This window comes from Centropristis striata, chromosome 3 (genome assembly GCF_030273125.1).
Source record: "Centropristis striata isolate RG_2023a ecotype Rhode Island chromosome 3, C.striata_1.0, whole genome shotgun sequence".
Taxonomy (NCBI): domain Eukaryota; kingdom Metazoa; phylum Chordata; class Actinopteri; order Perciformes; family Serranidae; genus Centropristis; species Centropristis striata.
In genome coordinates, this window is record NC_081519.1 from 26,982,203 (window position 1) to 27,006,005 (window position 23,803).

The window sequence follows — 23,803 nt, forward strand, 5'->3', positions numbered from 1 at the left end:
CCATCTTAGCCCTAAATCAGTTTATTAAGTCATGAAACCAGATAGATGAAATAGATTTCATATTAACCAAAAGGTTTACGTATGAAAAAAGTTGACAAAGACGAAAACGAAGGACATTTTCACTATAATTTCAGTTAGTTTTAGTTATTTTTGTAACCACAAAGTACAGTTTCAGTTAGTTATCGTTTTTTTAAAAACTCATTTTTATTTTTATTTCAGTTAACGAAAATGTTTTTTCAATTCTAGTTTTCGTTATTTCATTAGTTTTTGTTAACTATAATAACCTTGGTAACTGGTAAGGCTAAATAGGTCTGATTAGACTATGTTAATATTCATGTCATTTTCATGTGCCGTAAAGTTTCTTAATCTGCCTTGATTACCTTACCTTAATGTAAGAATATAGATCCTGGAGAAAAAAAGGCGAAACAAAATTGAAAACATGTAGGCAGCAGTTGGTTACAGCCACTTGGACCTGGGTGGGACAGATATGACCTTCACTGCACCAGAAAATCAATCAGTTTCTGCTATCAGAGTGGCTTGCACTAGAAGAAACAAAACACAAAAATATGGGGGTGGGTGGGAGGTGGAGTTGAGTGGGAATAGAGGACAATGTCCACTGGGACAGGACAATGGAAGAGTGCATTAACAGCTTCTGTCTTGTGACCCGACAAAGGTGTCAGCTCCGTGGCATTGTGTTTAGCCCCCTGGCAGCGTGACCTTGTCTCACTGAACAGTGGCTATTAATTAGCCAAGCATATGTGTATGTTTCTGTGTGTGTGCTGCTCCGAGGTAGGTGCTGGGTAATAGGCGGGAGGCTGGAGGTGAGGAGGGTGTGAGTGGCATCCGTTCATGCAGCCAGCCTTCCTGCCTGGCTGTCTATATAGGATCAATGAGCTGGAGTAAGGTGAGGAGGAAGGGCGTGATCATTAGAGTGCATTGGAGTCGAGGTTTGTCTGCAAGGGCATTTTCTTTGACATTAAATAAGTCTTTGAGCTATATGTTGTGGCCACGCTTCCTCTGTCTGCCTATCCTCCATGCATGGCAATACCTCCCAGTATTTCTGCTTCATAGATGATGTTGTGCCTTGTTGGGCTTCATAGCTCCTCTGTGCGTGTGTGTGTGTGTGTGTGTGTGCGTGTGATTATATGTGTGTGTTTGCTTGTTTGTGTGTGATTATATGTGTGTGTTTGCGTGTGTGCATGTGTGTGTGTGTGTGTGTGTGTGTGTGTGTGTGTGTGCGCTACTGTCTTTCTCTGCCCTTGGCCGAGGCTCCAGAAAACATGAAGTCATGCTGGGCAGACTCCATGAGCGAGTGATTTCTCTCTGCTTTGCTCTGATCGACATCCAGCCAGCCACAAAAGCCAGGCACCCCTTTCTACTGCCCCCCCACCCCCACCCCCACCCTCTCCTCCTCCATCCTCCTCCTTGTTCTCCTCTCAACAGCCTACACTTCACTCCCTCTCCAACCACCCTTGCTCAAAAATCTTCAATCTTGCTTCCATTTACCTTGTTTCTCCTGGGTCAGAGTCCTGAATGTATTCATAACCTCAACCTTTTCTCTCTCTCTCTTCTCAAACCCTTCTCTTTTGCCATGTTTGGACTGGCAGGGCCAAATTATAGTCATGTTAATCATACTGCCAAAACTTTAGTCAAGTAACTGATTTTAATTGAAACTAATTATCAAAATAATTTTACTTCTATGGAATTAATTCTAAATATTCATGATCAACATGTGTAATATATTTGGTGAGCCTCTAGCCTTTACCATAGAGCTGTAGTTATTAAAATGTGATATCCAATTACGACAATCATGTTGCAACAAACGTGTGTATATTATAATATTAACACACAAAACACATGCTATAAAGTACATTTAGTGTCATAAAATCAACTCCAACTGAAAAAACTGAACATTAAGTCCTGCTTACATGTTATTGTATCAGTAATAATCATCCAATTATATAACACCAGCAAGTCACTTTTTTTTGCATGGTAACTACTTTTACTTTTTGTTCTGTTTGTTAGGTAAAGTAATACAAGCAAACATTTTTAATGCAATAACTTTTACTTGTATTAGTATTAGTATTAGTTTATTTAAAAGGGGACAGTGCAATTTCATAAAACACATGATTATACATGGTTAAAAAAGCCAGAGTTAGCTAGAAGGCTAGTTTTCATCTGTAGTCCCCTGGCCATGATGTAAAAAAGCAGAGAATTACAAAACAAAAAACAAACAAACAAACAAAAAAACCCAAAAAACAAACAAAAAAAAATAAAAAATACGTACAATATACAAAATACATATACAAACACTTACGATACGATTAAGAAAAAATACAACATCACAACATAACATTTTATCATAACATCAAAACAACACAACAGGCTTATCTTTTAGTGTTGGCAGCTGTAGGTGTTGATAAGCCACAATTTCAACTTTTTTGTAAAGGCCTTGTATGTTGTCAGCAGTTTAACCTCCTCAGGTACTGAGTTCCACACACTTGCACTCCTTACTGACCAGGCCGACTTACTGAAAGTGCTCCTGCGCAGAGGAATATAACAGTCACCTCTGACAGAGCCTCGAGTAACACGCTCAAGGCTGTTTCTTTGGCTGATGAACTCTTGTAGAGGATCTGGAGCCAGTTTATGCAGGACTTTATAGGTCAGTTTTAAGTCTGCAAATGTTTGAAGACTGTCGCAATTTAAAATACTGTCCTAGGTGTCCTAATGTCCTAATCCTAGGTTTTTTATCCATAACTTTAATTGCTTGTTTATACAAGATTTCCAATGGTTTCTTTGAACACTGACCAGCCTGGGACCAGCTGGTTAGGCAATAGTTAAAGTGGCTAAAAATCATTGAATGCAAATACATTTTTGCGGCTTCAGTTGACATTTCATTTCGAATTGCATGAAAATTTGCAAGATTAAACTTGATTTTTTTACACAATTTGCCAATATGGGCTTTAAAAGAAAGCTCTGAATCTATTATTATACCAAGATATTTATATTGCCTGACAATTTGTAGTCTTTCTCCATTAACATGTATGTCGGGGTCAGATGATACTCTATTTGTTTTAGTGAAATACATGCTGACAGTTTTAGAAGTGTTTAGCTGCAACAGCTAAACATAGCTTGTAACATCATGTTTTTGCAGTTTTGTATTGCTGTTTTTTGGTTGCACAATGTAATTGATTGTAAATAATTCTACATTAAATTGGTTCCTCATAATTCTCGGTTTCACTATGTAATTCTGTTGTTTCATGGCATCCAAGAAGGCATGATTAATAACACCAAACATGAAGAGGACAGGTTCATGAGTTGCACCAATTCTTATAAAGTTCAGATGAGGCAAACAAGGGTGGTTTTTTTTTTTATATTGATACATTCTTAACCTGAGAAAATGCTGTACTTGAGTTGATGTTGGTTTTATTATTGACGTACTGTTACTGCTGTGAGGAGAGAGAGTGGGATGACTGTTTGAGTTCAGCAGAGCAGAAAGCTCCAGAGTCATGATATTAAAACTATTATGAAGCATTGTTGGAAACTGCAAAATGTAACATAAAAAAAGGCTATATGTAATATATAATAAAGCCTATCATTGTTAAATATTTTCATTAAATGAGTATTATTTTATTAGCCTATGTCATAAGGTCAGATTGATGATGATGTGTTCTTGACCAAAAATGGTCCTGGTCGCATGACAAATACTGCCATGTGGTTCTGAGGTTGGTGGGCATATCAAACCAGGAACTATTCATCATAATATAACTTTTTTTTTTATTGAAATTTATTGACAATTGATTTTGTTGTGCAATGGTTGTAATAAGAGGATCCACTATAGGGTCCTATGTTTTAAACATGAACCCATTTCCTTTCATGTTTAACTATTTCTGACTTTTTAAGAAAAACTTTGGTTTCAGGGTCGTCTGCCAGAAAGTCAGCTAATTAATTTTTTATTTTTTTATTTAAGAGTCTGGTATTTCAATTTGAGAGCATGACTCATTGATTTCACAGTCAGATTGTTTAATATTTCCTCAGAACCATGCCCTTACATTTAATTAGGCCCTGCCTGGACTGGGAGCTGCCATGCTTCTGCTCAGACTATATGCCTGCACTAAAATGTCTGCTGTCAGATTTCTCCTTTGCTCTATCATTTTTTTATGCAATAACCATTGTTGTGCAAAAACACCACTGTGCATTAACACCTCAACAGCTCATTTTTTGTTAAGATGTGAACTAAAAGCATCATTTTACAACTAATGAATGTGAGGCTCAGCAACAGTTAACCACACGCATACTTGAACTGACGGTTCCCAGCATGCCAGTGTGTGTCAAAATGTGTTTCTTTTGGAAATGACACATGGAGTTGAAGCATTTAAAAAAGATATGAATATATATATTTTATATTTATAATAATAATAATTAGGGCCGGGACTTTAACACGTTAATTGAGATTAATTCATTACACAAAAATGTACGTGTTAAAAAATTGACGCATTTTAATCGCACTTATTTTTGCACAGCGGAACGTTTCTCACTTGAACAAAAATAAACAATATTTTTGTTGCTTAAGCTTATGTATTCATCATAAGCCATTATTCAATGGTATACTAAAAATCCATGTGAAAAAAATACTTCTCACTGTTCTCAGGTCAAATATTTATATGCAATTAAAGTGTGATTAATTTCGATTAATTCATTATAACCTCTAATTAATTAGATTTTTTTTTTTTATTGAGTCCCGGCCCTAATATTAATAAGTTAAAGAAATTAACATGAACTACTTCATATTTTGCAATTTTTCATTTAGTTCAAAATTTAAATTGTGAACGATGAACACACACAAGTTCATTTTAATATGTCTGAACTGAACAATCTTTGTAAATGTGCACCACACTGAAAATAACCCCAAAAACATTCCCCAACTAATAAAACGCCAGGTGTAGTTTTGACCAGTAAATGATCTCTGCTCTTGCCATCTTCCATGATTTTCCCATGGAGTGGCTGGCTTTTAATTCTACACTAGCTAAATTGTGCTGCAAATGTGTTTTACACATTTGTATGAATTGAAATAAAAAAACATTATAGTTAATAAAAAGCTGCTAGAAGAGCAGGACCTTGATATTGCTGGATGACACCAACTCTCACCCCATCATCCTTGCACTCACACATGGAAACACAACAACTCCTCTTGGTTTCCACTGCCATGGTGTCTGGTTAGCCAGCAGCAGGCTGCAGGATGACCATCACCCCCCACCGCCTCCCTGCAGCCTGCTGGAGCACAACAGCTGCTACGATAAAGCAGCACACCTTGTCCAGAGAGCAGCTCCACACTGGAGGTGGAGTTAACGCAAGCACCAGTGTGTGTGTGTGTGTGTGTGTGTGTGTGTGTGTGTGTGTGTGTGTGTGTTTGGTGGATGTCCTTCAGCACTAAGAGCATTGGAGGGAGATGTAAAGAATGCTAATGAAGTGAATCACCAGAGTAAGGACTGACTTGGCCAGCCCTGGCATACATACACTGTATTTGTATGTGTGTGTGTGTGTGTGTGTGTGTGTGTGCGCACGCACACACTTTCCAATGCATTTGAACACCCTGATGTTTGCTCTCTTAAGTCAAGTGAAGAGAGAGCAAGTGAGAAGTGGGCGAGCCAAGGTTAAGCACAGGAACACTGTGATGGGCTGTGCATTTTAATTAAGGCTTGAGCAAACACTCTGCAATTCCCCTAAATGGCCCCCTGTGATGGATGACAGGAACCGGTGTTGTCTATTTTTCTTCTCAAGAAGAACTTTTGTGCAAGCGGCAGTGTGTTTGGACACAAAAGGCCAGGCCAGCCAGAGTCCCTGCTCCTTCAGGCTTTATTGACTCCTGGCACCACATGTCCAGGGAGAGTGTTAGGGAGAAAATGAGTTACCTTGGTACACATTTCTAGTGCATCTCCTGTGCATGATGTGTGGGTTTATGTATATGCAGATGTGTATTTGCACTGTGTGTCAGTAACAAGAACCTGTCCAGTTAAACTCACCACAGGGCACCTGGACACATTTTTTTGTGGAGATCCCAAACGAGCCAGATATTCAATTCTAAGACACTGATATGTTGATTTGATTTTTTACACATTTCTCTCAAATTTAGCCTGACAGCTTTGGAATAATTCACTTCAAAATACTTAATTGTTTACTTCACTTGCCAAAACTTTGCTGACAGATCAATTTTTAAAGTTAGATTATGATTTATTGTTCATGTACCATAGCTGCTCATATTTACAGTGTGAACATTATACATTATACACTAAAATTGTGTATGCAATTGTGGACCCAAGCATCTAGAGTAAAATAATTCAGTATGCAGCAGAAATAATATATTTATAGTCATAATATTATCTTGCATAATTGGATCATAACTTCTGGTGTATTAATGTGTAAGCAAGAGCTCACATTGTAGCTGGTCAGGTTGAGCTAATTTTAATGACTTGGTATTCTCTAGGGTAGATTTGGGTAGATAGATTACATTTTTACAGGTCAGTGTGTATGTTAAAGAGTAAACTGCAAGTAGCTGTAAAGGGTAGTGGAGTAAAAAATACAATATGTCCCTTGGAAACAGGAGTTGTATGAGGAAGCATTTCTGTTCTAAAAAAATATTCTTCTTTTTTTCGTGGACAGATAGTTTGAGTGAAAAAATGGCACCTCTTTTTTCTTTTTTTCTCTGCCTTTATAAGGGCATTTTCCTTTAATATGGCCACAACAGGAGCACTCTACAGAGCTATAAAGCGCTGGGCGACAGCTGAGTCTGACCAGTCGCTCCTTGACTTCACAGGGGACTTGTAGTGGAAGCAATAACCGCACAACCTGTGCACTGCTCTGGGATGCTGCACAGCTCAACGAGCCTCTATGGTGGTGTTAAAGGAAGAGCATTTTAATATGTCTGATGAAGGAAAAAAAAATGTGGACACTGTCTGTTAGTGTGCATGAAGTACATTTTTACTACTGAATATTGTCCATAACAGTATGGGCTTTAAAAAGTTTAGGTACTGAAAGTTGGCACTGAATGTCTGGTAACCATTCTTGTAACTTGTTCTTTAATCAGACATGTCAATTAATTTCATTTCAAACTTCGGACAGGGTACAGGGACAGTGGTAGTGGAGGGAGGAGAGGGACGGATGGAAATAAAAAGGAAGTTTGCATGTGGACCTGCTGATCTAGTCTATAAAAACAAACAACAAAATGAAACAGTAGTTGATACTATTTAATGATGAAATGTTCATATAAAGCAAGATTTCTTCTTTTGACAATATAGACCTAGTAATTTTAACATACTGTCATACCAGCAGCTCTGTTTTTGTTTTCTGAGCTCAGAAGAAACACAGCAATATAAAAAGCCTGAAAATCAAACTTCTAACACTGTCCTCTGTGCTTATTCTCTTTGTTTTGCAGAGCTGATGCATTCTCTGTGGAGGAGTGCATCAGCTAAATATGCCAATAATATGAATATTTATACAGTAGAGTGGAGGATTTTTGTGTGGTGAGAATTTTCCCCTTGACACCTTCACAGTTTTCATCCTTGCGTCTCTTCCTCTACCTATTCTCTTATTCTTCCCCATCAGCCCAACACTACTTCTCTGTGTATCTCTTCTCTTCTCATTCTCTGCCACTGACTGGTTGCAAAGCATCAGGCTGTCCATCAGTGACCGCTAACGGTTGCTAGGAGAGGAGTGTAATTTTATCATTCGTGCTTAATTCTTCTCCTATTTTTGCACTCTCCTCACTCGATATTCCTTTTTCCTGGCTTCTCCCTCACCCACTCTTCTTTCTTTAAGCCCATCGCTTTGCCTTTATCCCATCTTATCCTCCTCCTCCTCCTCCTCCTTTTTCATCTGTCATTCCTCTCCTTCTTCATCTCCTTCAATGTCCTTCACCTTTGTTTTCGATCCACATGCTTTCTTTTACTGCTGTCACTGACTTAAACATTTGTTATTCTTTTGATAAAGCTTCTACTATTCACAAATTCAACAAATTCAAACCAACTTCTTTTAAAGGGTAAACAACAACTCTCACATGTTGTTGTATCAAGTCATGCTGAATTTTTTTACTTTGCTTGCCCATTACATATCAGTCTCTAAGATATATACCAATAGACATGCTGAGAGTCTGATTGTATGTAGAGATGCAGTAGTATCAGTTATAACAGAATTGGAGAGTACTAGTGAAGGGACAACGAAGTTTCGTGAACCATACCTTTATTTTTTGACCCCACTAGATGGTGGACTTGGCTTAAAAAAACGGCTTTCGCAATGGTAATTGAGTGTGTTTTCAGCCCTTTGTTTAACAAAGAGCGCCATCTAGTGGGCTCCATAAATGAAGCCGATGGTTCATGAAGCTTCGTTGTCCCTTCACTAGAGAGTACAGCACTGAAGACTTTTTTCAATAGAAAAGGTGTTTTCTTTCTTCTCTCTCCCCGCTTTTTAAACAAGAGTTTGATTAGCCAACTGGCTCTGCTGGTAAAAAAATAAAATAAAAAAAAGACTAGGGAACAATAGTGATTGGACAAAGTTAGCCTGTGATAGAAGGTGCCTGCCCTTTTCCAAACAGTTTCTAATGACGGCTTCTCAGATGGTTCTGTGTAAAGCTGTTGTCACACATTGACCATCGCCTGCTGAGGCGATATGTCACCCCCACAGCCCCCTAATAACCACCAAACTACCGGTGATGGAAGTAGAGAAGGGTGATGGAAACTGAGGGCAGCACAACTCATATCTGTTGGCAGTTTGATGTTTTCAGTAAAACAATCAGTAAAAGTCTTAAAGTAAAACTTGAGATTAATGTGGCTGATACAGGAGTTAGTGGGGCTGGTCACAGTTTTAATAACACATACATAACTTGTTTTCTTGCAGTGTGTGGACATAGTGGTCCTGATACTGCTGCAGAGCAATCAGGAAAGCCATGGCTGCCATGACATGATGGAAGGACAATGCACTCAGATGGGGTGTGGGTTGGGGACTGTGGGGCAAGTTACTGAAGGCAGGAGTGAAAGACAAATTGATGAAAAGCCCTGAGTGAAGGACAAGAATGAGAGAGAGTGAAGGGAAAGATGAAGATGCATCTGGCGAGGATGAGGGGGGTTAGGGCGGGGTCTGTGCATAATTACATTTTCTGTTCTGAGCAGTATTGGGAATCAATAATGTAATTCATAGAAAAAGCCACGGAGCTGCCTTTCATTGGCATTCACAGACATGAGCCATGCTTACATCCCAAAGAAGCAAAGCAGGGGGCATTATATCTCACAACATTACTACATGATTGACATTCTCAGGTTTGGTGTCTATGTGTGTGAAAACAGCTTGGTCTGTCCCTCCTGATACCCATATCTCTCTCTCTCTCTCTCTCTCTCTCTCTCTCTCTCTCTCTCTCTCTCTATCTATCTCTCCCCGCCCCGCACGCAGGCAGGCACGCACACACGCACGCACACATATAATCACGCATATGGTCATTGAGTGGCCATGTATTGTAGGCTATGGTGAGATCCACCATTGAAACTCAAAGCACACATTCAATTCAATTCAAGTTACTTATAAAGCCCAGAATCACAAATCTCAAGCAAGAAGTGCTCAAAAAACCCTTTAACAGGTAAAACACAAAGAAAGCTCAGGGAGAGCAACAGAGGAGGGCCCCCCTCCCAGGACAGACAGATGTGCAATAGGCAACACAATAACTTTGACAATGCCACCCAGTTTAGGGCAAAACAAATCCTGGTTAGGTGTTATAAAAGACATGCATGAGAATGCTCAAAAGAAATGCATATAAATGATGGAAGCAAAGTGGTTACAAGGACAATTCGATGACCGGAAATGAAAATGTTACGTAAAAATGTGACGTTACTGTTGTGCTTTATACTCCACCTCAGCATAATTGGTAAGTCCAGCTGGTAGAGGGCGATGAGGGCAGGGGAGTGACCGTCTCAAATGTAAATATGGGTTGTATTCCTTTTCAAGGGGAGAACAGTCTGGCAATAAATGTTGTTTGCACAGAACAGATGAACATAATAGCATTAGAATAGATAGAAGGGGGAGGGGAGAAGGAGGAGGATGGATGAGGAGTGTTCAGAGGGGGAGACAGCAATACTTGACGTCTGTGACTAACGATAGTAGTTGAGGTGGTGGTAAAAAGCAGTAGTAACCATAATAGAAGCTGCAATACAGAAGTAATTTGACTGATGCTGCTGATGATCATAAAAGAAGGAGTAGTGATAAGATAAAGTACAGCACCAGGATCAACACGTGGCAATCATTTGTGGAATTCACACTTATAAACACACCACTCCTCTAAAATAATTTAATTTTAATATTCAACATATAAGCTGGCTATATAGACAAACCAATGGTGGTAATGGATTTACCTCAGTGGCACAGTTCAGCACATGCCACAATGATGGAATGACACCCTTTGGTGGGCAGTTTCCTGCCTGTTTTATCATCTGACTGCAATGTTTCTTTATCTATTGGACCTTTCTGCAGCTATGTTACAGTGTAACAAGATCTCAGCAACTACTTTGGTGGGTTATAACCTAACTTGTAAAACCTCATTTAAAACACTCTTCATCAGTGTTGAAAAGTAAGTGTAGTGTGTAAGTGTAAGTTATGAGCTTTGTGACAAACCTACAATTCATGATGAAAATTGAAATGATCTTTGGTGGCAAGACTTGCTGTATGCAGACAGTATGATGTTAGAACATAAGAATTTCATTGAGATGAAGTATGAATAGTATTAGGAAAAATTGTGTTAAACTGTTAAATAGAGGTTTAGGTGAAACTGGGTTAGATTTAGTTGAAATGTTTACGGCTTGAGTACATACCTCTTACTCTAATAGTAACAGATGCTCTGTATTTGGTAGAAATGAGACTGGGCACGTTGTTACATTACAGTGTTCTCCACCTGCTTTGATTCCCAAGCTCCACCACAGATTTCCTGTGAGTGTCCTGAAAATGATATCAGCAAAAGGCTCAATGTATAAGATTTTCAAGAAAATGTAGTAAATATAGGTTAAAATAGTGTGATTGTGCTAGATTAGTCCTGCCAAAGACTTCCCAAAACTTCCTCACTCTAAATAAAATGTAAAAAAAAAAAGCAGGCTTGTGAGACATGCTGTATTTGGAAAGCTGAAGGTGGCCTTCAGCAGGTCTAATATATATGTATATATATATGAAACTCAAGTCATTTCCTTCTAGATTTTTTTCTTTTTCTGTGAAAGATCTTTCAGAGGCCAAATCTCGTAGCACAGTCGAGCCATTAGGAGAGAAGCTGTCAGAAATCTTGTCCTCCACATTAAAGAAGCCAAGCCTTCCATCTGGGCCTTTTCTCTAGCAGGTATCAAGAAGGTCTCTCAGCCCAAGAGGAGGCCATTTAAAGTTTCACACATGAAACCAGCAGATGGACTCTTCATTTTTCCATTTGAACATTCTATTCCTGAATGAAATCTACGAGAAATACAATTGTAGGAAATGCTACTGTGCTAAGACTAAATATATTATGTTTTATATGGTTTGAACCTTGAGATATTTAGTTGTATCTGACTGTCCATTATGTATACTATAATATATTATTATATACCAGCTAAGATGACTCATTTGAGTACAAGGATGTAAACCTAATGAAGGCTGATTGTTTACCATGAGCCACTTTTTTTTAATATACATTTTCTTTTAAATCAAAATGTGATATGATAAAGTAGCTTCCAGTTAAAGCTTCTATCACATCCACCATTACCTTTCTACAAAATATCTCTCAGACAGAAAACTCCCTGCACTGTACAAGATATACAACTCTTCAGGTTGGTTCTTTATGAACCTCATTAATATTTAGTTCTTATTCTGTATATAGGAAAAGCCAGAGCTGCCTCCTGTCAACAGCCAAAGCTAATATCTATCAGCTTATTTCCCTCTGATGTGTTTAGTCTCTGTTCTCTAATATTTTTAGGTATTATTCTGATGCTGCTTAATCCTTTTGGTCTCACTTGTGATGTTGTTTTGCATGAACTGATGAGGAGGAAACGTATGCGAGATTAGACAGTTAACTTCCACAATGTAGTTGTTCTTTGTCGTTGACCTTTGTTCTTACTGTGAATGTTATTTGCTGGCAGCTTGCATGGTTAGGCAGCTAAGAACGCAGTTGGCTGTCATCCTGTCCAGTAGGTGTCCAGGCAGATCTGCTGCTGTTTATTCTAACCCGCTTGTCTGTGTCCCCCCACAGCGCTGACAGGAAGCCAAGGCGAGTCCCAAGCTCCCATCCAAGGCCTTGGTAGAGCCACGGCCGGTGGGACACGACTCCGGAGAGCCGCCACAGAGGAGACCTACTGGGCCTACTCAGGTGTGTGTGTGTCTTTGTGTTGATTTGCTTCTTTCTCTGTGAGAACCACTCTAGTATTTTACAATGTGGAAATTGCGGTTGACATCCGGTTGTTCAATCATGGGACATTTGGAATGCCTGTAACTTTTCAGTACTGGTAAAAAATGAAAGAAAGCTGTCAGAAATCCTGACACACACTGCAAAAAAGGGTGTCTAAAAACAAGATAAAAACACTAAATCTGTGGGAAATGATCTTGCTGCATGGACAGATAATTTCACTTGACAAGATTTCTTAAACTAAGATAATTAATCTCGTAATAAGCATGTTGTACGCTTTAAATACGAAATTAACTCTTAAAACAAGATAAATTAAAGCTGCAAGCAGTGATGAACTGGCCCGAGCAGAGTGCACTGACAATTATTATTAGATTTAACAGTGTAAGATAATTTATCTTGTTTTAAGAGTTCATTTCTTATTTTAAGTGTTCAACATGCTTATTTCTATATAATAATTTTAATTTAAGAAATCTTAATTTAAGATATCTTAATTTCCCTCAGATTTAGTGTTTTTATCTTGTTTTTTAAACTCCCCTTTTTTGCAGTGCAGCTGTGAGCTGAGAGGACTGTGGTTAGGGTTACGTCAGATGAGTTTTTTAAATGGGAAATTTTAGGATTGCCACTTAACAACAGCAACCGTATATTCTGTGTTCTCTGTGTGTGACCATGATATAATCATCACTGTCATGTGGTACATTTTTATCGGAATATACATGAGAAAATTCTAATGAAGGACAAAATGTAAGTGGTCCACTAAGAACAAAGGAATGGAACATTTTAGGTAAGAAAACAAATAAACCTATAATTTTATTCCATAATAGGCGTCTGTCCACATCTCCCACGCTCCCAGTCTAGATTGATGAATCTGTTTATTTGCAACAAGAGACACAGTTGAAGGATTAATGGCTGCCCAGACAAGACGTCTGGCCTGTGACGTTGGTACCTATTTTAAACAAACTTTTTTTACAGAGGCGAACTCAACGCTTCCTCCATGTTTAACTGTGGTCTTGATAAATACACGATGAAGCACATTTTCACAGTATTCCATCAGTACAACATTATGTCTTACTAAGCACTCTGCTGATCTGAGTTTCTCTTTTTAACACAAATACTGTTCCTGCAAAAGGCTTTATGGTTGAAGCTGCTTCTTGGCAGTTTTAAACTACCATCATTGAAACTTAACACTTCCTGCATCATATCAACCTTCCTACAGATGAAAATAACAATCACCTTTCCTTGGAGTCTTTTAATAATAAAACAGTGGCAGTAGCTTAGGTAAGTAGTAGCTTACTGTAAGAGCAAAGAAAAGAAGAATTATGGGGAAGAAATAAGGGATGAGCCTTTGTTTCGTTGTGCCCCCAGCTGTTATTAAAAACTCAACCATTACTGGCTTTCCTTTTAGAATACACAGCAGCTTTCAAGCTTTCTGGTGTTAGGTTAGCTTTAGATTTGAGGGATTTCAGTAAATGGAAGGCTTCACAAGTTCAGTAAGACAAAGTAGTGTGATTTAGAGCATGCTGTATATGTGTGCGTGTGTGTGTTTTAGGGTTAAGGCAGTTATGTGCCACTGTCAATGCAATATGTTTGCCTTCCTCTTCTCTATGTCTCTTTTTCTTCCTCTCTAAGCTGCTCTCCTCTTTGCTCCTCTGGCCTGGGGGCGTCTCCGGGCACTTTTTTTTTATTTTATCAGTGCTTCAGAAGAGAAAAAAGCCACTTCCACTGTCACTTTAGAGCCCTTAGTTTTTCAGAGGGACAGCATTAAACTTTCACCATGCAAGCGATGCAAGCCTCGGGCCATAAATGATCTTTTAGTTTATTTATTTCAATATATCCGCTTGCTCATCTAACTCTAATTGGCTGCCCATTGCGCCTGCGAGATGGCAGGAGCTTGTGGGTAAAAACAGAGCCGGTGACGGCATCACTTAGTGTTTCTGCTGCTGATGCTCAGATCTACTGATGCTCTCCTACTTCCCCCCCGCACATGTTTGATCACAGCTCTTACATAAGATGCTGATGTAATGGTGGGCAGGATCCAGGCAATAGAGAAAATAATAGAGAGACATCAGACTGCCATGGTGATGGATATTATATTTCTATGTCGCTGTAAGAGCAACAGAAACTCTCTCTCTCTGGGTGTTATTGTCCAGTATTTCATAAGGTAACACACACACACACACACACACACACACACTCCCTCTTGTTCTTTCCCTTCTGATGACTTTAAACTCTAAAGTTTCCTAAACTTCCGCCCGTGCTAATTAGCTTGTTCTAATCATGTCCTCCAGAGGTCTAACAAACTCCAATCAGGACCTCAGTGAGCCATGGCTGTTCTGCCCTCTGCCTGATCAGAATGGCAGATTAAAACCTGGCACAATGCTGACAAATGAAAAGTTATCTAGGGCAGCCTTATACAGAAAAAAGCCCAAGATTCACACAGTCAACCTTTGCTTGTGATGCTGGGTGATAGTGAAGCACTGCCTTATATACCAAAGGGCATTCGTAGACGTTTTTTTATGACCCTTTCAGAAAATAAAGACTAAACATTCATGTTTTCTAAAATAGCAGCATATTACAGAGCATGGTATCATGTTAAAAATAATTTAAATCAATGGGATCTCTACTTCTGTGCTGTAGAGCAAAATCAGCAACTGTTAGGAATTCAATGCGAGTCTGTAAAACTGCAATACAAATATATGATATTTAAAATTAGTGAAAAATAAGTTGCACTCCTCTTTAAAAAGCTAACGGTGCTGTTAAGGTTTATATGCCTCGAACCTGAGCACCACTTGTGTGGGTCTCACGGTTCAAAGTGTGTTTAGATAGCTATCAGAATTATTAATAGCTATCATAAATATTTAAAGAACAAGAGGGAGTGTGTGTGTGTGTGTGTGTGTGTGTGTGTGTGCGTGCGTGCATGCTGTGTGTGTGATGTCAGCTCCAACTGTACTGAGCTTCAACATTGATAAAACATTCAGCCTACTTTGGGATCATGGGTTGATCTGTGATCAGATTGTGAAATATGTCATAATGCTTTGTTATTATTGCAACAATGAAAACATTCAAATTTGCTCCAACTCTGACTGACAGCTGATGCTCACAGATATTTCTAAATAAAATAATTAAAAGTAGATACATAAGCATACTTCAGAATGATTCAGAAGGGTCCTTATTCAAAATGTTAAATACATTGTTAAAGGAAAGTAGATGATCAATAGGAGCGAGAGTGAAGACATGATTAGTCTAGCATAAAGACTGAAGCAGCTGACCTGGCTGTGTCCAAAACATGCAAAAATCATGATTGTGTTTCTCATAATCAAAAATTAAATTAAATCTTTTGTCAGCTGACTACAATGCATGAGTTGGTGTTCTACATAGAGTTGACCGTAGAGAAAATAGTGAATAGTAAATTGTCTTTTTTCTTGGCCTCTTGAGCAAACAGTCAATATATGAAGCTAATTATACAAATTGCAAATTCATATTCTAATATATACAACTTTGTCATAAATATGAATTATTGGTTCACTATCTATACATTCACTCACTAATTATTGATGTAAAGTTATGGTATGGCATTGCAATCACATTATTTAAATTATTATTATTATGTGAAGATAAATTTGATTATATTAACTGGAAGTCATTTTGAGGACGAGTCTCAAAGGTTTACGTGCATACATTAACCTCAGAGATGCTCCACTGGCTTTTTGTTAAGATATGCAATATAAACCATTTAATATATGACACATTCCTTTCTAAGATATATAAGATATATATGTTATCCATTCCACACAACTGCAAGTGATTTGCTGTATAGTTTTAAGATGTTCTTTTGCAACGGGCGCCTGACACTCAGAGGTCAAACTGATCGGCTCTCTGTCCCTGGTTGAAATACCAGTGTGCCTGTTTGAAAGAGTTTTCCCCCCCATTTTCCATTCAATATGACACACATGTTAATTAAAAAACCCTGCTCCCAATCTTAGATCATTCACACACACACACACACACACACACACACACACACACACACACACACACACACACCTGACTGGAAATTAATTTTCAGACCTGCACAATGTCAATGCTTGCTATTGACAGTAGTGGCGGCTCTAATTTGCGCTTCTCTTGTTGAGCCCTTTTACAATTCAAGACCAGCCGCCAACAGAGAGTGCTCAGGTCTTTGAAGTGGGTAAATGAAGATGGAAATAAATTATATGTTGTTCAGTCTCATGAGGATAAGCAGCTTTATTAAATGGTTGATGGACCTGCGCTTTTCTAGTCTTTTCGACCAGTCAAAGCTTTACACTACAGACTGCGCTCATTCACCCGTTCACACACACTTTCATACTGGTGGCAGAGGCTACCCTAAAAGGTGCCACCTGCCACCACCTGGTACACTGACGATCGCAGCATCGGGAGCAATTTGGGGTTTAGTATCTTGGTCAGAAATCGAACCACCGACCGTCCTATCGGTGGGCGACCGCTCTACCAACTGAGCCAGTGAGCCTCCGTTTGAAAATATTTGTGAGACTTACATTCTGTGTGAAAGTTTTTTCAGAGAATAAACATGTAATGACAGCATCAGAATAATTAAATTATTTTTACATATATTAAATTAAAACATAATTTAATCAATCATTTAATTTACATTTACATCTTGGATTTTGTCTTTTAAAGGTATGAATTAAGAAAAAAGATGTGTCAGGATTTAATCTTTTCTTTTCTTGTGAACAGGCCATATCCGGCTTGAATACAAAATACTCAGTACTAGAATATTTTTATTGTGGGTTTTGGGCCTTTAATGGTATATGTCATAGAGCTCTATTGTTGTCTAAAAACTATTAAAAACACAATAATTGAGGCCCATTGGGTAACATATTGGAGGCATCTGTGGGTCAGGAGTAGAGCAGGTTATCCTTTAATCACAAGATTGGTGGTTCACTTCCCAGTTGTTTGCATGTCAAATGTCCTTGAGACAGACACTGAAGCCCAGGTTGGGCCACCATCTCCAGCACCACTGGTGTTTCAATAAGTCGTTTAATGAGAGATAAAAGCTGTCCTAGCAATTACAAATGATAAACACTTGATCAAATAGTGTTTGAAGGCTTAAAGTCTAACAAAGCGGGGATGGAAGCATAAAACAAACCCTGGACTTTATTATTTGACAATATTATTTGAAGTAACGTCAGGTAATATCCTTTGTCACGTTCTTACGTGACCAACGTAATTATGTCACATCCGGTAATCAGATTGTCCTCCTAACACCTTAACTTCGGGCATTCATGTGCATCTATTTTACTTTATAAAATATTTTTCATAAATAATTCAAAATCATTCAAAATAGCACATTTGTGCCCAAACCATAGAGAATTGGTTTTGTAGTGTAATCATAGGCAAACTAAATGTAATCGCTCTGTTTCCAGCATGTTGCCATTGAACGGGTGGTGGAGCAGGCCACTTGTCTCCCAGTCTTATGCTGTGATTGCTGCTGATAACATGATACCATTGGAAAAGGGCAAAGCCTGAATGTTCTTAAAACCAAATTACAGTTCATGTTGAAATTGATGTCATTGCTAAGCCACAAAGGCAAGAAAGCACCGCCTTATGACCCCAATCTGTGTCCCTACAAACGCTGTGGCTGAATAAGAACAAATCCCTGCAGCCAGGCCAACATCTGGAGGAAATGCAGGTTGTGAAAGCAACACATTAATGGCCATAGTTTAGGACTATTACATATGGGTGAAATGTTTTGGGGTCCACATGCTCTGAAATGTACGTGTCAATAATATCCATTGCCATTGTTTCTACAGTCAGTCCACCAATCAATCAAACAAATACAGTGAATAAACCATAATTCAAGAAGAACATTTCTGCTAGGGATTGATGGTAAACTTCATAGAGGACAAAAAGAAACTGCTCTCAATCAACCTTGTCACTTCAATAGTGCCGCTGTCATCACATAAATGCCCATAGCTGTGTATGCGTGTCCACATAGTCCTGTTTGTGTGTGAATGTTGATTAAATGAATGGCAGCAACCAATTGAGCTGTCCGTGCGAGGTGTGAGGGGTGATGCATTATACGAGTACTCTCTCTGATTGTGTCAGTGGCTGCATGTCTAATGCAGGATCAAACTGGCTCACTCTGGGAAAAATGCATTGATTTGATGCCCTCACAGACATAATATTTCCACACTTCTCAAGTAGTCCTTGAGTAGCCTTGACTTCTATTGAGGACTCAGAGGATATTATCTACTAGTTGTATGTATCAGGTTTGCTGACTCTGCATTCATGAAGCACTTAAAACAGGTCTGTAATTGAGCTTGAGGCACTAGTTGGGTAAGTTCACTTCAACAGCACTGCAGCAACCTCCATCTGAACAGCAAGTCATTGTACACCGTGCAAACTAATGTTGACAGACACACCATTATCTGTACCTGAAGACCAACAAAATGATCTGTGTTATATCTGGATTTGGATAGTAAACCGGACATGTCAATGCAATTGCTGTGTTTTCAAAGCATCAGCATGCTTGTTAACACAAATACAAAAAAGTCCAACCCGAGCATTACAATGGGGAAGAAAGGTGATTTAAGTGACTTCGAACGTGGCGTGGTTGTTGGTCTGAGTATTTCACAACTGCTGAGCTACTGGGAGTTTAATACACGGTTTGAAAAAAGAAATTATCCAGTGAGTCAAAATGCCTTGTTGATGTAAGAGGTCTGAGGAGAATGGCCAGACTGGTTCAAGATGATAGAAAGATAGAAGATAGATAGAAACAATAACTCAACTCAAAACCACTCAACAACAGCCAAGGTCTGCAGAAGATCATCCCTGAACACACAACATGTCCAACCTTGAAGCAGATGGGCTACAGCAGCAGAGACTTTATTGGGTACACCTTGCTAGCTAATAAAGTAGCTGGTGAGTGTAATTCATTATGAAATATATTTTTACATCCTCATATTGTACTTTTAATTCCTCTCTCTCTCTCTCTCTCTCTCTCTCTCTCTCTCTCTCTCTCTCTCTCTGAACTGTGAACCCCCCCTACATTCTTTAACTGAGGGACACTGAACAAAATCTGATGTTTTATGAATCTAAAGTTAATTGGTTAACAAATTATTTACAGTAATGATACTGTTAATAATAGCCTACAGTTTAAGGAAAATCATTTTAATTTCAAAAGAGGCTGCATTTGAGCTTATTTTTTATATTATATTTACAAAAACTGCAAGTTATAAGCTTCATTGCATTGATAGGTTGCAAGGGTTTGAAAGAAATCCAGCTGCCATGCTAGGCTTTTGTAAAGCTACTCCTACACACTCCTACACACCTCCTCCTCCCCCACTGCAAATACATATTTTGAATATCTTGAAATCAGGGCTGAAAAATGGCCTGACATTTTTGCCACAATCGACCCATCACAACTGATTCGACTTAGCACTCTCCTGACTGTAGATATACGAACCATATCACTACATATAGGCTATATAAGACAGCCCTCATCCCAGAGTGTCAGTCAGCAGTACTGAATTTATTGAAAATGTAATATACTAATGCAGAACATATTTGCATGTAAGTGTAATGTGGAAAGTCATTCGGAAATAACGGGTTCAACCACTGCTGGTGACACATAATGTTGGAATAATTTAGTTTTCAGACACAATCCTCTGTTAATAGTGGTTTCAATCAAGATCAAGAGATCAAACAAGATTATTGATTATCAATCAAGAGATTGATTAATTATACGAATGAATCACATTGTCACAATCATTTCATGGAGAGAGGTAAAAAAATGTATTGCAACTTTATTCACAACTGTGTACCAGTTGTGAATAATGTGAATCTTTATTGTCTATCTTCATGTAGACCTTCATTCCTCCCGTTGTGTGATGTAATGCTATATCATGGATGCATGTGTACATAAACATCATTCATCAATCATATCTGTTCTTTGTTCTCTCAATTTGTGCTGATAAATTCACTGGCTGCAGTGAAACATTAGTTGAGAACATGGGAAAGACAGACAGACAGGGTGAACACCAATTAGACAATGTGAAAATAAGAATGAAAGGAGTGAAAACCTGTTGACAGAAAGTGAGGATCTGTTAAGTGATTGTGATGTGTTTGATCGTGACTAACTTTCGACTTTGAACTACATTGTGTTCTGCCACAGATTTTTTCATTGTAAAAGCAAAAGTAAAATCATTATTTCAAAGGTTTTACAGCTGTTCATTTTTTGTAATGGATGGGCAAACAAAGCAAGTGATTTGTATAATCATCATCATCATAATCCGAAGCCAAGTGGCCGTAGGTTCACTATGATGTTTTTCACCGGTTCTTTCCATTTTGATCGATCTTCTGAATTTATTGTTGCATTACGCGATTTCATAATCGTCCAACTGCAATATTTTGATTCCATTTTGTGATGCAATGGAGGACGTGGTCGTTGTTAACCCGGGCAAAAACCGATCCGGTATGTGGTTGTCTGGTGTAATCATCATAAGTGTTTCAATAGATAATCTAGTGGTGTCCGTCTCCTCTCCAGATTTGGATGAACATTGACTCTTGATGAGCTCATTTGCCCATTGACAGGTCTTATTTTTTCTGGGTGTCCACCCACCCTCCTCATCTAGTTAAACCTGACAGGGTTGATGGTTTAGTCACCGACAACTCGACAAGCTATGCAAGGAAAGGATGCTTAGCTCCTTGAGGTGTTAATCCTGCCGATCAATAATTCACTTAATAGTTATAACCAAATAACCATATCAATGTTTAGTAATGGTTGAAGGAATTTGGATTTCTTTTCAAAGAAAAAAAGCATTTATTCTTAAAAAGCAAAGGAAAGGAAAGCAAAACAAAACGCACAATGTCTAATCTAAGCAGGCTATTTACAGTGTGAGGGTGTGAGCGTGTGTGTGTGTGTGTGCGTGTGTGTGTGCGTGTGTGTGGCAAGATGGCCGCCTAAGTTATTCAAATGGCCACATGGCTTGCAGACAAAGAGTCATACTCAGAGATGTGTCTTTGAAAGGAGACAGTTTAAGTATATTGTATGTGATTTAATGTGGTTAAAAGGAATTAGTAAAGCAGCAAATTGCATGTTAGACCTTGTGTCTGTGTAAAGCAAGACTAACATCCAACTTGGAAGTTGTTTGGCAAAGCCTAATAACAATAACCTGCATATGTATCACAATAATGTAACTTAACAACACACTTTAAACCAAATCATCAATGACAGGTTAAAATCTGCTTAGCCTTTTGCTTGGTGCTGTCTTAATAAACACCCAGTACATTACCAGGTCATAAATGGGAAGGATTGTGAAAAAAAGTGAAGGAAAAGTGTGAAGAATTGGTTCTTAGTGGAGTGGAGCTGTCCTCAGCTGGGTGTGGTTGTCTTCCAGGGTAAATCACTCTGTTGGCTCCTGTTGCATTTGAAGCAGTTGAGAGACCATCTGTTGTGGTCCCTGGGCTGACCGCTTTTGTAGTAAACTTTGTGTTCACCAATCAATATCTTGATACACCGCTTTGGTGTGGCTATGTCCGAATAGGCCACAAGCAGAAAAATCAGAGAGCAATTGGAAGAGGCTGCATAGAGCCTCTTATCTCTGGATAGGGAGCTCAGCAGGAGGCCCCAGGCCTGTTCTCTGGGGCCTGTGTGGGCCAAGCCAGATGTTGAAAGCCATGTTTCCATTAGGGTAAAGAATGGCCGCTTGGAAAGCGTCAGGCCACGCCTTCTCAAATGGCCGCAATTAAAAAATAAGACTCTGGAGGTCACAACATCGCTAACTGGATGCACAGTTATGGATGTCGTTTGTTTAACTGTTCACAGAGCGTCTGGTGCTTGTTGTAAACAAAGAGAGGTCGCTAAGTGAACACGTACTGCTGCAGCACATACACACTGTACTGCTACAGAGCTACCTGTGTAGCCTATTAGCACTCTGCTACTGTGCACCTCGTTCTGTGACACCGGACTGCACTAAGAAAGCGCAGAAAATCTCTTTTCCTTCACTAAGGCGAAAAGCCGGTATTCTTTCCAGCAATATAGCGGGACATTTGCATGACAGCACTATGAAAGGGACTTATATTTCTTGTAGCTTGTGACGACTCGCTACTTCACGACTTTTAGAAATGGCGCGTGTTGTTGTGGCATCGAGTACTACGTCACATCCTACTTAGCGTTCTAACCAATCAGCAACCAGGCTTTTTTTCAGGGCAGGAAAATGGCCCTGCTCTTTGACAGGGCCAAAAACAGCTGGTCAAACGACTGCTAGAGCGGCTCACATTCAAATTAGGGGCATTTTTGCGAGGAAGACCGGCCTCATTCCGGGTATTAATATAGTGGAAACGCACCTAAAGAGAGAGAAGCCCTCTTCCTCTGAGGGTCTGTGTCACAAGGGAGAAGCTGGAACAAAAAGAGTGAAGAAGGGGAGTTGCAGAGTTTTATTTCCCCATTAGACTTCCTGTGATGACAGAGGTTCATTCTGTCATCAAACATATGTAGGGGCGTAACGTAAGTCTATTCTTAGGAGAAGGATTTTGTGTCCTCAGTTGGAGAACAAAGGAATCCAGAATGCTGCTGCCTTTACATTCAAACAAGTCCAGTATGTACAAATTAACAAAGTCCATCCGTGGCATACCTGAGGTCCCAACAGCTGCCTGCCCATTGCTTGTATGATAGACAGCACGTTTTTATGGAATGCTAAGCTCCTATCCCTTTTCCTCAAGAGGCCACCATTGTAAATAACAATTTATTTTTGACTTGCCTGGTTAAATACAAGTTAATATGAAAATAAAATAAAAACCAACAACTCTTTTAGAGACTGAGATAATAAGTTGTTAGACTTTTGACTCAGTCTCCACAAGGCATTTCCAACTATGACATGTTTCTTTTTGCTTTTGTTAGAAACTGTAATGCTGTGTTTGTGTGGGAAGAGCGCTACAGAGACACAAGAGACAAGACAGATGAAAAACAGACAAAATATAATCTGTTATCTTTTCACAGAAAAATAAAAGAAAGAAAGAAACAAAACTTTTCCATGTGAATAAACCAGGAGGTCAGAAATGTTCCATTGAATCAAAATTAATTAGGCCTACTCATAAAACGGCAACATTTTAAAAACTACTGGTACCAGGTTGGTTGGTAGTTTTTATCATTTATTAATGAAACGTAAAATTATGGAGGTCATCTAATGAGCACACTTTCTTCTGCCTTTTGGGTGTGGATGACAGGACTATAAGAGACTGTTCTCTCTGCAGTACAAATACAGGACTTTGACCTGGGAGACATATCCTGTGTAAAAAAATCTACATTGAGCTTAATGTAACTAGTAGCTAATATAGCTTTGTCATGTTGTGAATTCCTACGTCATGTGATGTAGCATATGTACATATTTGAACCCTAACTGAATGTAATAA

At 38.9% G+C, this 23,803-nt stretch overlaps 1 protein-coding gene across 2 annotated transcripts in view; it reads left to right on the top strand.

Annotated features, from left to right (window-relative positions):
* LOC131968891 (receptor-type tyrosine-protein phosphatase gamma-like) overlaps positions 1-23,803 on the top strand; it is a 519,997-nt gene that overhangs the window by 88,535 nt on the left and 407,659 nt on the right. For both annotated transcript variants that reach the window (XM_059329944.1, XM_059329943.1), the window contains exon 2: positions 12,242-12,358. In XM_059329944.1, the coding sequence (XP_059185927.1) occupies positions 12,242-12,358 (117 nt within the window). The remainder of the gene's footprint in view (positions 1-12,241; positions 12,359-23,803) is intronic.